Here is a 13967-nt window from a genome sequence, read left to right as displayed (position 1 = left end):
AAGGGGATGCCAGTACATCTGTCACAGAAACTCTCTCATCTTTTCTGCCTCTACTGAGCTATGCCATGCTTAATACTGGATTGACAGGGGGTGGGGGGTTGGGGCTGGTTGGAAAGGCCTGCATTTATCCTTAGCAATTCAAGTTTTATTTTTGCCACTATTGGAATTTGGCTAATTCCATAACCCAGTGTGTTTTCTTCTCACCCACTTGGTACCCTTTCATTATCTATGTCAAGATTTTAAATGTTGAACAAAGAGGTGTAGGGTACAGAGGCAGGGGGAGGAAAGCCCAATCTCATATACTGCATGAGTTTGTGTTGTGCTTGAAGATAGCATTTTAGGAAAGTGCCTTCCTTCCTTCACTTCCCCATCTTGTTTGGTGAATGAGTGGTCTTTGCTCTCCACAGGAAATCAGTTCCTGTTAGGCTATAGGTCAGTTTTGGAAGGCAATGACAGAGAGGTATGGGGGAAAATTAGGAATCAGCAATATGAAGTGTGATGTATATATGCAGTAGAGATATGTAATATGCAGAATAGGGACCAAAAGATACAGAGTTTAAGCAAGCAAGAAAGGTAACTTTTAATGGGAGCTGCTGGTTAGGTTTAGAAAGTGATTAAAACCTTGAAAGGGGCATTTTTAGTGATTAAGGAAAAAAAAAGAGAGATCCCAATTGATGTAGTGAGGCAGGAATGGGAGCTGAAGAACTGGAGGTCATGCACATAATGTTTTTTTTCTGGTTGTGGGACCTGAGCTCTGGGCCTGGGCGCTGTCACTCAGCTCTTCAGCTCAAGACTAGCTCTCTACAACTTGAGCCACAGAGCCACTTCCAGCTTTTTCTGCTTATGTAGTGCTGAGGAATCGAACCCAGGGCCTCATGCATGCAAGGCAAGCAGTCTACCACTGAGCTACCTTCATGAACATAATTTTTATATCTATATTTTATTTAGTAACAGCCTTTGGAAACCATGACCCCCATTCAGTCTATATGTATATATAATGAGACAAACCAGCCTCGGGGGAATGGTACTGGAACTGAGAAAGCATAGCACCCTCAATACCAGCAAGAAGTGCTCCAAGATTATTGAAATAATCAAAGGGGACAATCAAAGATCTGTCTTTGATTCATTATGGTTAAGGGTGTTGTCTGCTGTTATCCATAAAGTGAAAGATCCTGCAAAAGGTATGTGCTAGAGTATCTCTCCCCTGATGCACTGTGTCTGGTTGTACCTCCTCCATCTCAGGATGGAGGGATAGACTTGTGCCATCTAGTGTGTGTGAGCATGCTCCATGATGCTCCCACTGAAGTGTGCTTCTCAGGACTTGTTCCTGTGATTAAACTATGCAGGCTGTATGATACCTAACTGGTTTTGTTGCTCTGTACAATCTTTCTGGGAATCTGTATTTTAATTATGTCTTTCTATTAAATATTTTAACGAAATCTATGAGTATATGCCTGATTTTCCCTCTGATTGTGAGACTCTTGGGTCAGGAAGAGCTCACTGGTAACACTATTTCTGTGAGGGCTTGGAATAGAATTTCACACTCGAGGGGCTCTCACTAAAAGCTTACGTAGCTAGAGCCAGGTACCAGTGGCTCATCCCTGTAATGCTAGCTACTCAGGAGGCTTAGATATGAGGATTGTGGTTCAAAGCTAACCTGGGCAGGAAATTTCATGAGACACTTATCTCCAATTCATAAGCCAACCCTCCCCCCCCCAAAAAAAACCTAGTAGAGCTGTGGCTTAAGTGGTAGCCTTGTTCAAAAAAAACTGTGGAACAGTGCGCAGACCATCTAAGTGTATAGAGCACTACCAAACACTATCACTTGTGTTTTATTCTGATATGTGTAACTCTGTGAATATGACTAAACATGAATTCACACATCTACCTAAAATTCATTTCATTATAACACCTTAATATCAAAGACCTAGAATATTATGCTATTAGAATAAATCAGTACCTTTGATGTCATTATTCTAGGGTATTATTTTTTTGGGTCAGTGCTATGGTGTGAACTCAGGAGCTCACACTCACTAGGCTTGCTCACACTCACTTGACTTGCCACTTGAGTGACACCTCCATCCAAGCTTTTTACTGGTTATTTTGCTGATAGATTCTAGCAAACCTTTCTTCCTGAGATAACTGTGAGCCTTGATTCTCCAGATTTTAGCCACTTGAGTAGTTAGGATTACAGGCATAAGCCACTGGTGCCAGGCTATCCTGGTCTATTATTAAATGCCTTCAGGAGGTTTTACTGAATAAGTTCTACAAACCATTGTTTGTAGTTTTTATGTCGGTGGCTATCATGTTTCCTAAAGAAATACAGATATTTCATTACTTTTTTTTATTATTGTGAAAATACTGTATAGAAGGGTTACAATTACATGGGCAAGGTAATGAGTACATTTCTTATCAAGCATTGTTGCCTCCTCCTTTGTTAGATATTTTATTTCTTATACTTGATTTCAATCAGCTGATGTGAACATTGGCAAACAAAATTGATTTAAATGCTTAAAAAATAACAAACTTTTCAATTTAGGACCTTAATTTCTACCTCCACAGATTCTCCACAGATTCTATTAGTGGCTTTGCCTTGGAAAATAAAGGCTTCTGCCACCAGAAGATACTTGAATGATTCAACCATGTAAAATATTCATTCCATTCTTAGTAGTAATAATGTGAAATTTTTACTTTAATCCTTTAAGTTAATTTTTCCAACTATCACATTGATTTTGAATATGGACTAGGTAAATTTAACATTTTGTGGATGTCAGAAAACTTTTTTTTTCTAAATGGGAAAGACTTACCCTTTTCTTAAACAGGTAAATCAATACTCTGAGCAGTTGGCTGTAAATTGTTTGAGAAATATTGATTAAGAAAGTCTTGTGCGGGACACTGTTGGCTCATGCCTGAAATCCTAACTACTCAGGAGGCTGAGATCTGAGGATTGCAGTTCAAATCCAGTTCAGGCAGGAAAGTCTGTGAGACTCTGATCTCCAATTAACCACCAGAAAACCATAAATGGTGCTGTGGCTCAAAGTGGAAGAGCACTAGCCTTGAGCAAAAGAACTCTGGACCAGGGCCCAAGCCCTGAGCACAAGCCCCATGACCGACTAAATAAACAAAAACTAAAACAAAAAACAGCTCTTGTAATGAGTACAGACCTAGTGAACAATTCAAAAAAAAATTATTTTTTGGTTCTTCTTGGAGCTTGAACTCTGGGTTTGGGCTCTGTACCTGAGCTCTTCAGCTCAAGGCAAGTGCTCTACCACTTGAGCCACAGCACACTTCCTGTATTCTGGTGGTTTATTGGAGATGAGTCTCATGGACTTCCCTGCCCAGCCTGGCTTTGAAACTATGATCCTTAGATTTCAGCCTTAGCCTCCTGAGTAGCTAGGATTACAGGTGTGCGCCACCAGTACCTGGCACAGGCATTTTACTTTTAAGTCAAGAAAATATATTGTCTTGGGAACACAAAACTCCCAGAAACCTCTAGAAATGAATTATCAAACTACCTGGCAATTTCTCCATGTGGGGATGGTTTATATGTAGTAGCATTTTTGTCTATCACTTAATGTTACTTAGAGAACTTTCTAGTAGATTAACATGGTTCTGGAATAAATTCGAGAAGGCCAAGTGTACTCAAGATATGAAGACAAAAGGACACAAAACAAAAGCAGCCAGTGACTAGCGGGAATTTGTTTCATGGTTGCTGGTATTTGGAGTAATAAAAGTAGTGACTGGCTAAATGATGGGAAATGATTCTGAATGGAAAAAAGGCAAACATTAGTACTACAGTAATAATTACTGAAGTAAATAAAGCCTCTTAACAAATATGTGTAGTATGATGTGTTAGGGGCATGCATGACTTGCTAATGGGAAAATAGCCTTGTTTGGGCCATGCTACAGAATTGATAACATGATGTTTATATGTGAGACAAAACTTTTTTCCTTGGTAGGGCTTTGATCCCCATGTTCTTTCTTATTCTTTGATTTCCCTCCCTTCTTCCTGCTTGGGGATCATTAGTGCCCTGCTCTGAAAGATTTCAATGAGCTATATAATGATTCAGAGACTCCTGTTACCTCTGGAAAACATCCTTTCCCAACATGCTTTCTCTCCAGTCTCTACCTCCAGCTTTCTTTCCCCTTTACAGATGTGGTCCCATGCAACAAGGAATAGAAATGACTCTGTCAAGCCTGGCGCTGGTGGCTCACGCCTGTAATCCTAGCTACTCAGGAGGCTGAGATCTGAGGATGGAGGTTCAAAGCCAGCCCCGGCAGGAAAGTCCATGAGACTCTTAACTCCAATAAACAACTAGAAAACCGGAAGTGGTGCTGTGGCTCAAGCGGTAGAGCGCTCACCTTGAGCTGAAGAATGCAGGCACAGTACCCAAGCCCAGAGTTAAGCCCCACGTCTGACCAAAAAAAAAAAAAAAAAAAAAAAGAAAAAGAAAAAGAAATGACTCTGTCAAGTGGAAATTGTGAGAATAACTGTAATATATACCACAAAGTTGTTTATGTGTGTGGTACTAGGAATAGAACTCTCAGCTTCTTTCATCTCTTGGCCTTTACATTAACATCTGGTGCTCTACCACCTGAGCGATGCCTCTGGTTTCAGATTTTTTTTGTTGGTTAACTGGAAGTAAAACTATTTTCAATTTGTCTGACTAGCTTTGAACTGAGATTCTTAGATCTCAGTCCCCTGAATAGTTAGATAGACAGGATTATAGGTATAAGCCAATGTTTTTTGTTTGTTTTTTCAGATATGTTTTCAACTCTGTTTTCTCCTGATGGCTTTAAATTATGATTTTTCCTTCCTCATCCTCCCAAATAGCAAGGGTTACAGGTATGTTCTACCATGCCTGGCCCTTTAGGCATAGTTTGTAGTCAAGATTTTTGTTTTCAACTATTAGTTCATCTGAGAAGGAAGATTTAACTTTAGTAAAAGACAGCTTCTGTGGATATTTTTTATTAATCATTTAACTATCTTTCTAAATAGCTATGCTAATGAAAGGACACGTGGAAGATCAACAAGGTGAGGAAAAATGAGAATTAGTCTTTCCTCCATGACTTTATGCCTTTTGGTCTTCCTTTTTGGTGCTACAGATAGGATCCAGTGCCTTGTGTATTGTAAGCAAAGACTCTACCATTAAGTCACCTCCCTCCCTCTCCCCCATGGGAGTTCTTCAAAAGCAACTAATATAAAGAACTACCTACAGTTGAGATATTATTCAAAAATGTCATATTCATGAGGTATGTGTTGCATTTTCTCCATTACTTGAGGCAAAGAGTCCGGGGTGGGGTGGGGGGGGGTAGCAGGGGCAGGGAATGACTGCTTAGCAACCCTTGCTTCAGCTCCAACAAAGGCTTTCACAGCTCCTCAAATGGGAGGAACTTTGTGATACTGGGAGTTCTCTTGATGTCCAAAACCTGAGGGGGCGAATGAGGAGAAAGCAGGAACATCTGATAACTGGTGAAGAATGTTTTCTTGATAGAGAAATGCATTGTTCAATCAGTTCTTAAAAGCCTGGCTTCTTCTTCTCTCTTGGCTAGTTGGTGTGAGGGAAAGGGATTAGAGTTGATTGCAGCAAATCTTAAGGGGTATATGAGATTCAGAAGATGTCATTTTAGCTGTATAGACAGAACACCATAATTTGTGTGTGTGTGTGTCTTTATGTGTGTATGTGTATGTGTGTGTGTGAATACTAGATCTTTAACTCAGGGTGTGGGCACTGTTCTTTTTTTGTCACTGAAGGCTGATATTCTATCACTTGAGCTAAACTCTACTTCTGACTTAAAAAAAATTTTGTTATTACAAAGGTGATCTATGTATGAAGGGGCTACAATTACATAAGTCAGGTAAAGAGTATATTTCCTTTTCTTTCTTTTTTTGTCTGCTATGGAGCTTGAGCTCTTTTGCTCAAGGTTAGTGCTCTGTCACTTTGAGTCACAGCTCCACTTCTGGTTTTTTTTTTTGGGGGGGGGGGTTAATTGGAGATAAAAATCTCATGGATTTTTCTGCCCTGGATGGCTTTAAACTGTGATCTTCAGATCTCAGCCTCTTGAGTAGTTAGGATTATAAGCATGAGCCATTGGCACCCAATGACATACTATCATTTAAAAGCATTCCATGCTTTAAATTATTAGCTCTTAAAGAATAGAGAATACTATCTAGCTACCAGGCAACTGTCACACTCGAGGCTTCACATATCACTTTAGGAGCTATGTCATCACACAAAATATAAGAATCAACAGGGTGCACTGAGACAAAGAAGTTTGCTTGCATGTCCATGTAGCAAGACCCTGTCATTAACAACAGTATTAGTTAGCCAGGAGATGGTGGTTCACACCTGTAATCTCCAAGCTACTCAGGAGGCTGAGCTCTGAGATCACCCTTTGAAGCCAACCTCAGGTAGGAACGTCTATGGGACTCTAATCTCCAAATAACCAACTGGAAACAAGAAATGGCACTCTGACTCAAAGTGGTAGAACACTAGCCTTGAGTGAAAAAAACTCAGAGACAGTGCCCAGGCTTTAAGGCTCAATAGACAGACGTACAAATAGACTAACTACTGCATGGATAAAATTAATAATTTGGGGAACTGTATAAATTGATTCCACATAAAGCATTTTTTACTTCTTTAAGGGAATATGATTATATAACCACTTTCAAGCCACAAATGAAAATACATATGAAACTTATTTGGATATGTGTTTAGTATTTGGTTTTCCAAATTTTATAGCATATAGAACCAACTAATAAATAGTCAGAGGCTTGGGGCCTACTAACTTAATAGGGTTTTTTTTTTTTTTTTGTCAGTTACAGACTTGAATTCAAGGCTTGGGCTCTGTTCCTGAGACTCTTTGTACTCAAAAGCTAGCACTCTACCAGTTGAACCACAGCTCCACTTCTGTGTTTTTTGAGTAGCTAATTGGAGATAAGAGTTTAACGGGGACTTTTCTGCTCTGGCCAGGGTGGAACTACAGTCCTCAGATCTCAGCCTCCTGAGTACTTAGGATTATAGGCTTGAGCCACTGGTACCCAGCTGGGTTCTTCTTTTACATTAGAACTAATAGGTAATTCTGCTTTACATAAAATTTTTGAAAGACTCAAACATTTTTAAAAAAATCAGTGGGGAGTACTTCTTTAATGCACTTGCTCTTACAACAATGATTATTTTGTTCTAGAGTTTAAACGGTTAAAAGTATTTATAACATAAATAATATTTAATATATTAGTTCCTAAAAATAAAAAGACATGAATTCTTTCTATAAAATTAAAATTACCCTATGCTATTTCAAATTTCACTAGAAAACCAACAGTTCAGAAATAATATTGACTGTTCTTTTCTCATTTCTTTTCATTTCTGTTCTTTTCATTTCTCACAGTGCTGTGGAGAGAACCCAGGGCCTGCATGTGCCAGTGCAGTGCTCTACCTCTGTTCTACCTCCCCAGCCCTGACTGTGTATGTTTTGTTTTGTTGTTATAAAGAAAACACTCTCTGCTGTGATCATTGAGGATCAATTTCTAACAATTAGGGAAACTCCAGGAAGCTTAAGACCCTCCCAATTCTCTGTCTGTTTCCAATGTCTGTCACATAGACCTCCCTGGTCACTTCATAGTCAGTGTCATTTCTAGATCTTTGTAGAATCTTCACTGCTATGGTCCTCTCTTAGCAATAAATGCTAACTCTCTAAAGAAACTAATAGAAATACTTTATGTCAGAGTCATGCAAAAAATGTTTTTGAGTAATATGTACCTGGTTCTGACCCTGGAAGCTTAAAGTTAAAAATCAGCAGAGACAAAGAGACTAAAAAGAGGCCAGGATTAATGCAGAGTTGAAGAGAATTTTGTAACTTGGACTTTTGTGTGCTAACGTTGTATTCACCAAAAAACAAAACAAAATAAAACGAGTAATGAAAGAGAAAAACTACATAATTATAGCATAGATTTCCTAAATCCTACTAGAATGAGGCAACTTGTTTGTGTTAGATTTAAAAATAATTAGAAAGCATTAGGGCACCTCACTTCAGCATTTGCAGCAGTATTTGTCTATGAGTTTCTTACTTCTAAAATAAAAATTTTAAATAGAATGGAAGAAAGACAGCCTCTTCAGTAAATGGTGCTGGCAAAATTGGTTAACTACTTGTAGAAAACTAAAGCTTGATCCTTATATATCATCCTGCACCAGAATCAACTCCAAATGGATCAAAGACTTTGGAGTCAAAGCAGACACTCTGAAAACATTACAAGATGGAATAGGAGAAACTCTAGGTCTCCTTGGCACAGGCTGAAATTTTCTTAATAGAGACCCAGAAACACAACAAATCAAAGAAAGGTTGGACAAATGGGATTGCATGAAATTGCAGAGCTTCTGCATGTCAAAAGACATAGCTAGCAAGATCAACAGAAAGCCCACGGATTGGGAGAAGATCTTCACTAGACATACAATGGACAAGGCTCTCATATCTAAAATATACCTGGAACTCAAAAAATTAAATCTCCAACAACAAATTCTCAAAGAAACAACTGCCCAATAAATAAGTAGGCTAAAGACTTAAAGAGAAACTTCTCTGAAGAGGAAAGAAGGATGGCCAATAGACACATGAAGAAATGTTCAACCTCCCTAGCCATAAAAGAAATGCAACTCAAAGCAGCATTGAGATACCACGTCACCCCAGTTAGAATGGCTATAATCAAGAACTCTAGTAACAGCACATGCTGAAGGGGATGTGGACAGAAGGGAACCTTACTGCATTGTTGGTGGGAGTGTAAACTTGTTCAACCACTTTGGAAAGTAGTATGGAGGTTCCTCAAAAGACTCCACATAGAGCTCCCCTATGACCCAGCAATCCCACTTTTGGGCATTTACCCAAATGTTCACAAACAAGACCACACTAAAGCTACCAGCACAACTATGTTTATTGCAGCATTATTTACTATAGATAAGATATGGAACCAACCCATATGCCCCTCAGTAGATGAATGGATCAAGAAAATGTGGTATATATACACAATGGAATTCTATGCCTCCATCAGAAAGAATGACACTGCCCCATTTGTTAGGAAATGGAAGGCTTGGAAAAATTATATTAAGTGAAGTAAGCCAGGCCCAAAGAAACTTAGGTCCCATGGTTTCCCTTATTTGCAATAACTAGTATATGTTTGAGTCAAGCAGAAAAAGTCAGATAATGTGATGTTAGGGAAATGAACCCTAAGATATGTATTCAAATGTTTTTTTTCTTTCATGCGATTGTTTCTAACACATTTATAAGATTATTTCTTTGTTGCTTTGTATGTCCCTCCCCCACGGTATAACCCCTACTTTCACGGTATTTGATGTTGGTATAATTTGTGGAGGGGAAGGGAAAAAACAAATCGTTAAAATAGGGATACAGGTGGACCCATTGCAACAATGAGATGTACAAGTCGTTATGTCAAAAATGGGGGGAAGGGGTGTGGGGGTGGGGGATGGGAAAGGATGGGAAGGGGAAACAAAGGAGGAGGTTACAATGCTTTATAAGAAATGTACTCATTATCTTGCCCATGTAATTGTAACCCCTCTGTGCAGTATTTTCACAATTAAAAAATAGTTACGGATGGCAAATATCTAAATCTGCAAAACTTAGTTGCATTCATTCTGTATTTTTTTTTCGTGACTACATGTGCTCGGGAAAAGCAAACATATCAAATTATAGTAATCCCCGAAGCTTCCTGGGTCTGTTGTTCTCAGTCCCCACCAACGGTAGAGTTTTGAGGTTTGTTTTATGTTTTGATAGCCATTTTGCTTGTCTCAGTCTCATTTCCATGAAATCTGATTACATTCTGTGGATACTGCCTTAGTGGAAGGCTTCCCTGAGCTCCTGTGTTTACAATCTTCTCTTGATTCTCCTCTAAAATGAATGGTTCAACTGATCTGGAGAATTTTGACTTTCAGGTCTGTTTCCTGCCATTCTCAATCTGGCCAGCAATGCTCACATCAGTGCCAATGCCACCTGTGGGGAGAAAGGGCCTGAGATGTACTGCAAACTTGTGGAGCACGTGCCCGGCCGGCCAGTGCGGAATGCCCAGTGCCGGGTCTGTGACAGCAACAGCACCAACCCCAGAGGCAAGTACAAAGAAGCACACAGGGGATTCTTTGTTTAACTGTATCTGGATAGGTATCTATTTGTCTATCCTATCTATCTATCTATCTATCTATCTATCTATCTATCTATCTATCTATCTATCTATCTATCTATCTATCTATCTATCTATCTATCTATCTATCTATCTATCTATCTATCTATTTATCTCTATCACCTTTTTGTTTATCTACTGACTTGTCTACCTCTCCTTCAGTCACTCCTCTATCTGTCTCTGTCTCTCTCTATAATCTCTTGATATAAAATCTATTTACCTATCATCTTTCTCTCCCTCCCTCTCTCCCTCTGTCCCTCCCTCCCTCTCTTCCTTTGTGTCTTTTTCTGTCTTTCATTTCTTTCTTTCTTCCTCTCTATCATATATCTGTTTCTCATGACTATCTGTCTCTCTACCTCCATACGTAGCTCCTATGTCTATTCATCTGTCATCAATCTAGCTACTTATTTGTGTGTATGATTGGATTGATGGATGAAGGGAATGGAACCCAGGATCTCATACCTATTCTATACCTCTGAGCTGTGCCCACAGCCCACCCCCTCCATGGGAATTTATACTTTCTAAAGTAACTGAAGACTTTCAACAGGAAGCCATGAACTTTGTGTTTACCTTTGACCGCTATTCATTGGCAATGAGTTTAGAAGTTCAAGAATTTAAGGCTAAACTGAGAGTAAATCATGTGTTATTTTCTTTTAACAGAAAGCCACCCAATAGCACATGCAATAGATGGCACCAATAACTGGTGGCAAAGTCCCAGTATTCAAAATGGGAGAGAATACCACTGGGTTACCATCACTCTGGACTTACGACAGGTAGGTCAGGACACCATGTCTGGAGGGGGGTCTGTGGGCTGCTGACCCAAGCTCCTGGGAACTGTGTCCTCCAAAATGTGGTAAGTGATCTACCAAAGCAGTCACACTCCTTCCCTAGTGTATTTGAAGAGACCAGTGGAGTTCCTTCCCTGTGGTGATGTTCTTTACAGCAGGCTCACTCATAGCTCAGGAAACTATGCTTGGGTGTGTGCTAGATGCCCTGGGGTTCGGGGGGAGACACAGGTGCACTGGGGAGGGAATGTGAGCAGAAGGAATGCAGTCTCACCAGTCAGACTCACTGTCTTACTATTATCATCATGCAAGCTTATCACATAAGGATTGACCAAGTCTGGGACACAGACCATACCTTACCCTGTCCAATCTGTCATGGCCATATGTAAACTGGAGCTGTTAAGGACTAACATGAGTGAACCCTTTAGTGTGAGGTAGGAAAGGCCAGGTAGAACAGACCCTGGTCACACTTTCTCTAGAACAGTTATTGCATAAAATGTAATTAATTTCAATTGCTTTTGTGTTGGAACTCACAGATTTCATGTCAAGTCTTTAGATCAGTTTAAAGAGACAGACGGCGGAGGTGTGTGCAGAAAACTGGAAGTGGTGCTGTAGCTCAAGTGGTAGAGTGCTTGCCTTGAGCTGAAGAGCTCTGGGACAGCACCCAGACCCAAGAGTTCAAGCAACACCACTGGCCAAAAAAAAAAAAAAAAAAAATATATATATATATATACACACATATATATATGAATTATGGAGGTTTGGTAGCAAATAATTGGAATTCTTTTGAGCAAGAGATGGCTTAAAAATGTTCAAGATCCCAAGTAGAAGACAAGTTGTTACTGTGGATATTCATGTAACATTTAGTCTCTAATAATTATAATAAATAAAGTACCATATTTGAAGTTCACAATACACTATCCAATTCCATGTTCACAGGTTAATGGTAGTCAATACCATTTTCCACAGCTTTCATCCATAAGACTTGAGGAAGCTTTATCCATAAGACTTGAGGAAACACCTTACTGCTTTCAAATCCTCCTAAGGGAAAGGAGAAAAGAGTCCCTTTTGTTGTTCTTGCCTTTGTCTGTCTTTCTTTCTTTCTTTCTTCCTTTCTTTCTTTCTTTCTTTCTTTCTTTCTTTCTTTCTTTCTTTCTTTCTTTCTTTCTTTCTTTCTTTCTTTCTTTCTTTCTTTCTTTCTCTTTCTTTCTCTCTTTCTCTCTGTCTCTCTCTTTCTCTCTTTCTCGCTTTCTCTCTCTTTCTCTCTTTCTCTCTCTCTCTCTTTCTCTCTTTCTCTCTCTCTCTCTTTCTCTCTTTCTTTCTTTCTTTCTTTCTTGTTAGTGGATATGGGGCTTGAACTGGGGCTTGGGCACTGTCCTGAGCTCATCAGCTCAAGGCAAGCACTCTACCACTTGAGCTATGGTACCACTGCCAATTTTCTGGTGGTTAATTGGAGATCAAAGTCTCACAGACTTTCCTGCTTGGGCTGGCTTTGAACTGCAGTACTCAGATCTCAGCCTCCTGAGTAGCTAGGATTACAGGTGTGAACCACCAGTGCCTGGGACTAGCCTTTGTTTTTTTGTTTTTGTTTCTTCAAATTCTTTATTGTGATTAAGTGATCACATAATTTCCCAAATTTCACAGTATTGTGGGATAGTGATGCTTAGTTAAAGTCACAAACACATTCTAACTTTCATGGTGGCCTTTGTTTTTATCTTAGTGTTAAGAAGGGTTCTGCCATCACCTCCACAGTTTACGTTCCTTTTTCTAAGGGAAAAATATAATCATGTTCATTATTGGGAATATGACTGTTAGGAATACTAGGGTTGGACAAGTGTCCTTAAAGGTGCATGTGTTAAAGATTTTGTCTGCAGATTGACACTGTTGGAAGGTGGTGAAACCTTTAAAAGGTGGGGCCTAGCAAGAATATGCTAGGTCATTCAGTATGTGTCATGAAAGGAGATATGGGTAATGTAGTCCCTTCTTGTCTCTCTTTCATTCTATGTTGTGCTTCCTCTATTTCACACTCCTGCCACAATGTACTACGTGACAGAGACCCAAAAGCAATGAGCCAGATGGACTAGAACCTCCAAATCTATGAGCCAATTCAAATCCTTCCCGCCTAAAGACTGATTGCCTCAAGTATTTTGTCACAAAGATGGAAAGCTAACATTTGGACAAATTGAAACGATACTGAACTGTATACTGCACAATATACTGAAATGGGAACAATAGAGAGCCTCTGTGAAAGAGTAGCACACAAATTCATGAAGCATTTCATCTTTTTGTAGCAGTAACCTGTCTGTACATCATCTTTGCAATGAAAATAAATAAAATAAGTAAAATAATAAAGAGCATAACCTACTATTTGAAAGTAAAAATATAATTGGGTATTTTACATACAGCCCTTAGAGCCATGCTGGAGTGTCCTTTGTCCTGACATTAATTCTGCTTGACTTCACCCCGAAGGAACCCATTTTGCTTCAGTTTGCATGGAATTCCAGGAGGGAGCAACTCTTTTAGATTTGAAGGGTCTATTTCAAAACCAAGCAAATATGCATAGTTATGGAAATCTAGTTAGTTTCTAGTGTTTGAGGATAGGTTTCTAAGGAAGATAATTCATTAGAGCAATAGTGCTCAGATATTTCTTTAGTTTCCAGTGCGGGGAGGAACCTTTTCTCTGCGAAGGGCCATTTGGATATTTATAATACTATTCCAGGGCCATACTTAATACAGAAAGATGGATGTGGGCTGCTTCAAGAGGCATATAAGATGCTTATGTGTCCCACTTGGCCTTATATAAATAGGGTAGAAAAAAATAATCTATGCTTTTAGTTTAAACCAATGCATCATATGGACAAACTCTTTAGATTTTATTGAGCCTTTTTATTGTGAATGATTTTATACATAGAAAGCTCATTATAACAAGTATGCACATATACAACTGGGAAAAACCTACCATGTTTGTTTTAGGTGAATTGCAATCATTAGGATATTTCATC

General features: G+C 39.2%; 1 protein-coding gene across 1 annotated transcript in view; it reads left to right on the top strand.

Annotated features, from left to right (window-relative positions):
* Window positions 1–1021: 1021 nt before the first annotated feature.
* Lama1 (laminin subunit alpha 1) overlaps window positions 1022–13967 on the top strand; it is a 133102-nt gene continuing 120156 nt past the window's right edge. Inside the window, exons 1-3 of the mRNA XM_042699199.1 lie at window positions 1022–1181; window positions 9939–10109; window positions 10841–10953. Coding sequence (XP_042555133.1) covers window positions 1022–1181; window positions 9939–10109; window positions 10841–10953 — 444 coding nt within the window. The remainder of the gene's footprint in view (window positions 1182–9938; window positions 10110–10840; window positions 10954–13967) is intronic.

The sequence above is a fragment of the Dipodomys spectabilis genome, unplaced genomic scaffold (assembly GCF_019054845.1).
Source record: "Dipodomys spectabilis isolate Male_0828 unplaced genomic scaffold, ASM1905484v1 ptg000235l, whole genome shotgun sequence".
Classification (NCBI taxonomy): Eukaryota; Metazoa; Chordata; class Mammalia; order Rodentia; family Heteromyidae; genus Dipodomys; species Dipodomys spectabilis.
Note: the sequence above shows the minus strand (reverse complement) of the source record. Positions and strands in the feature narration are given on the sequence as shown.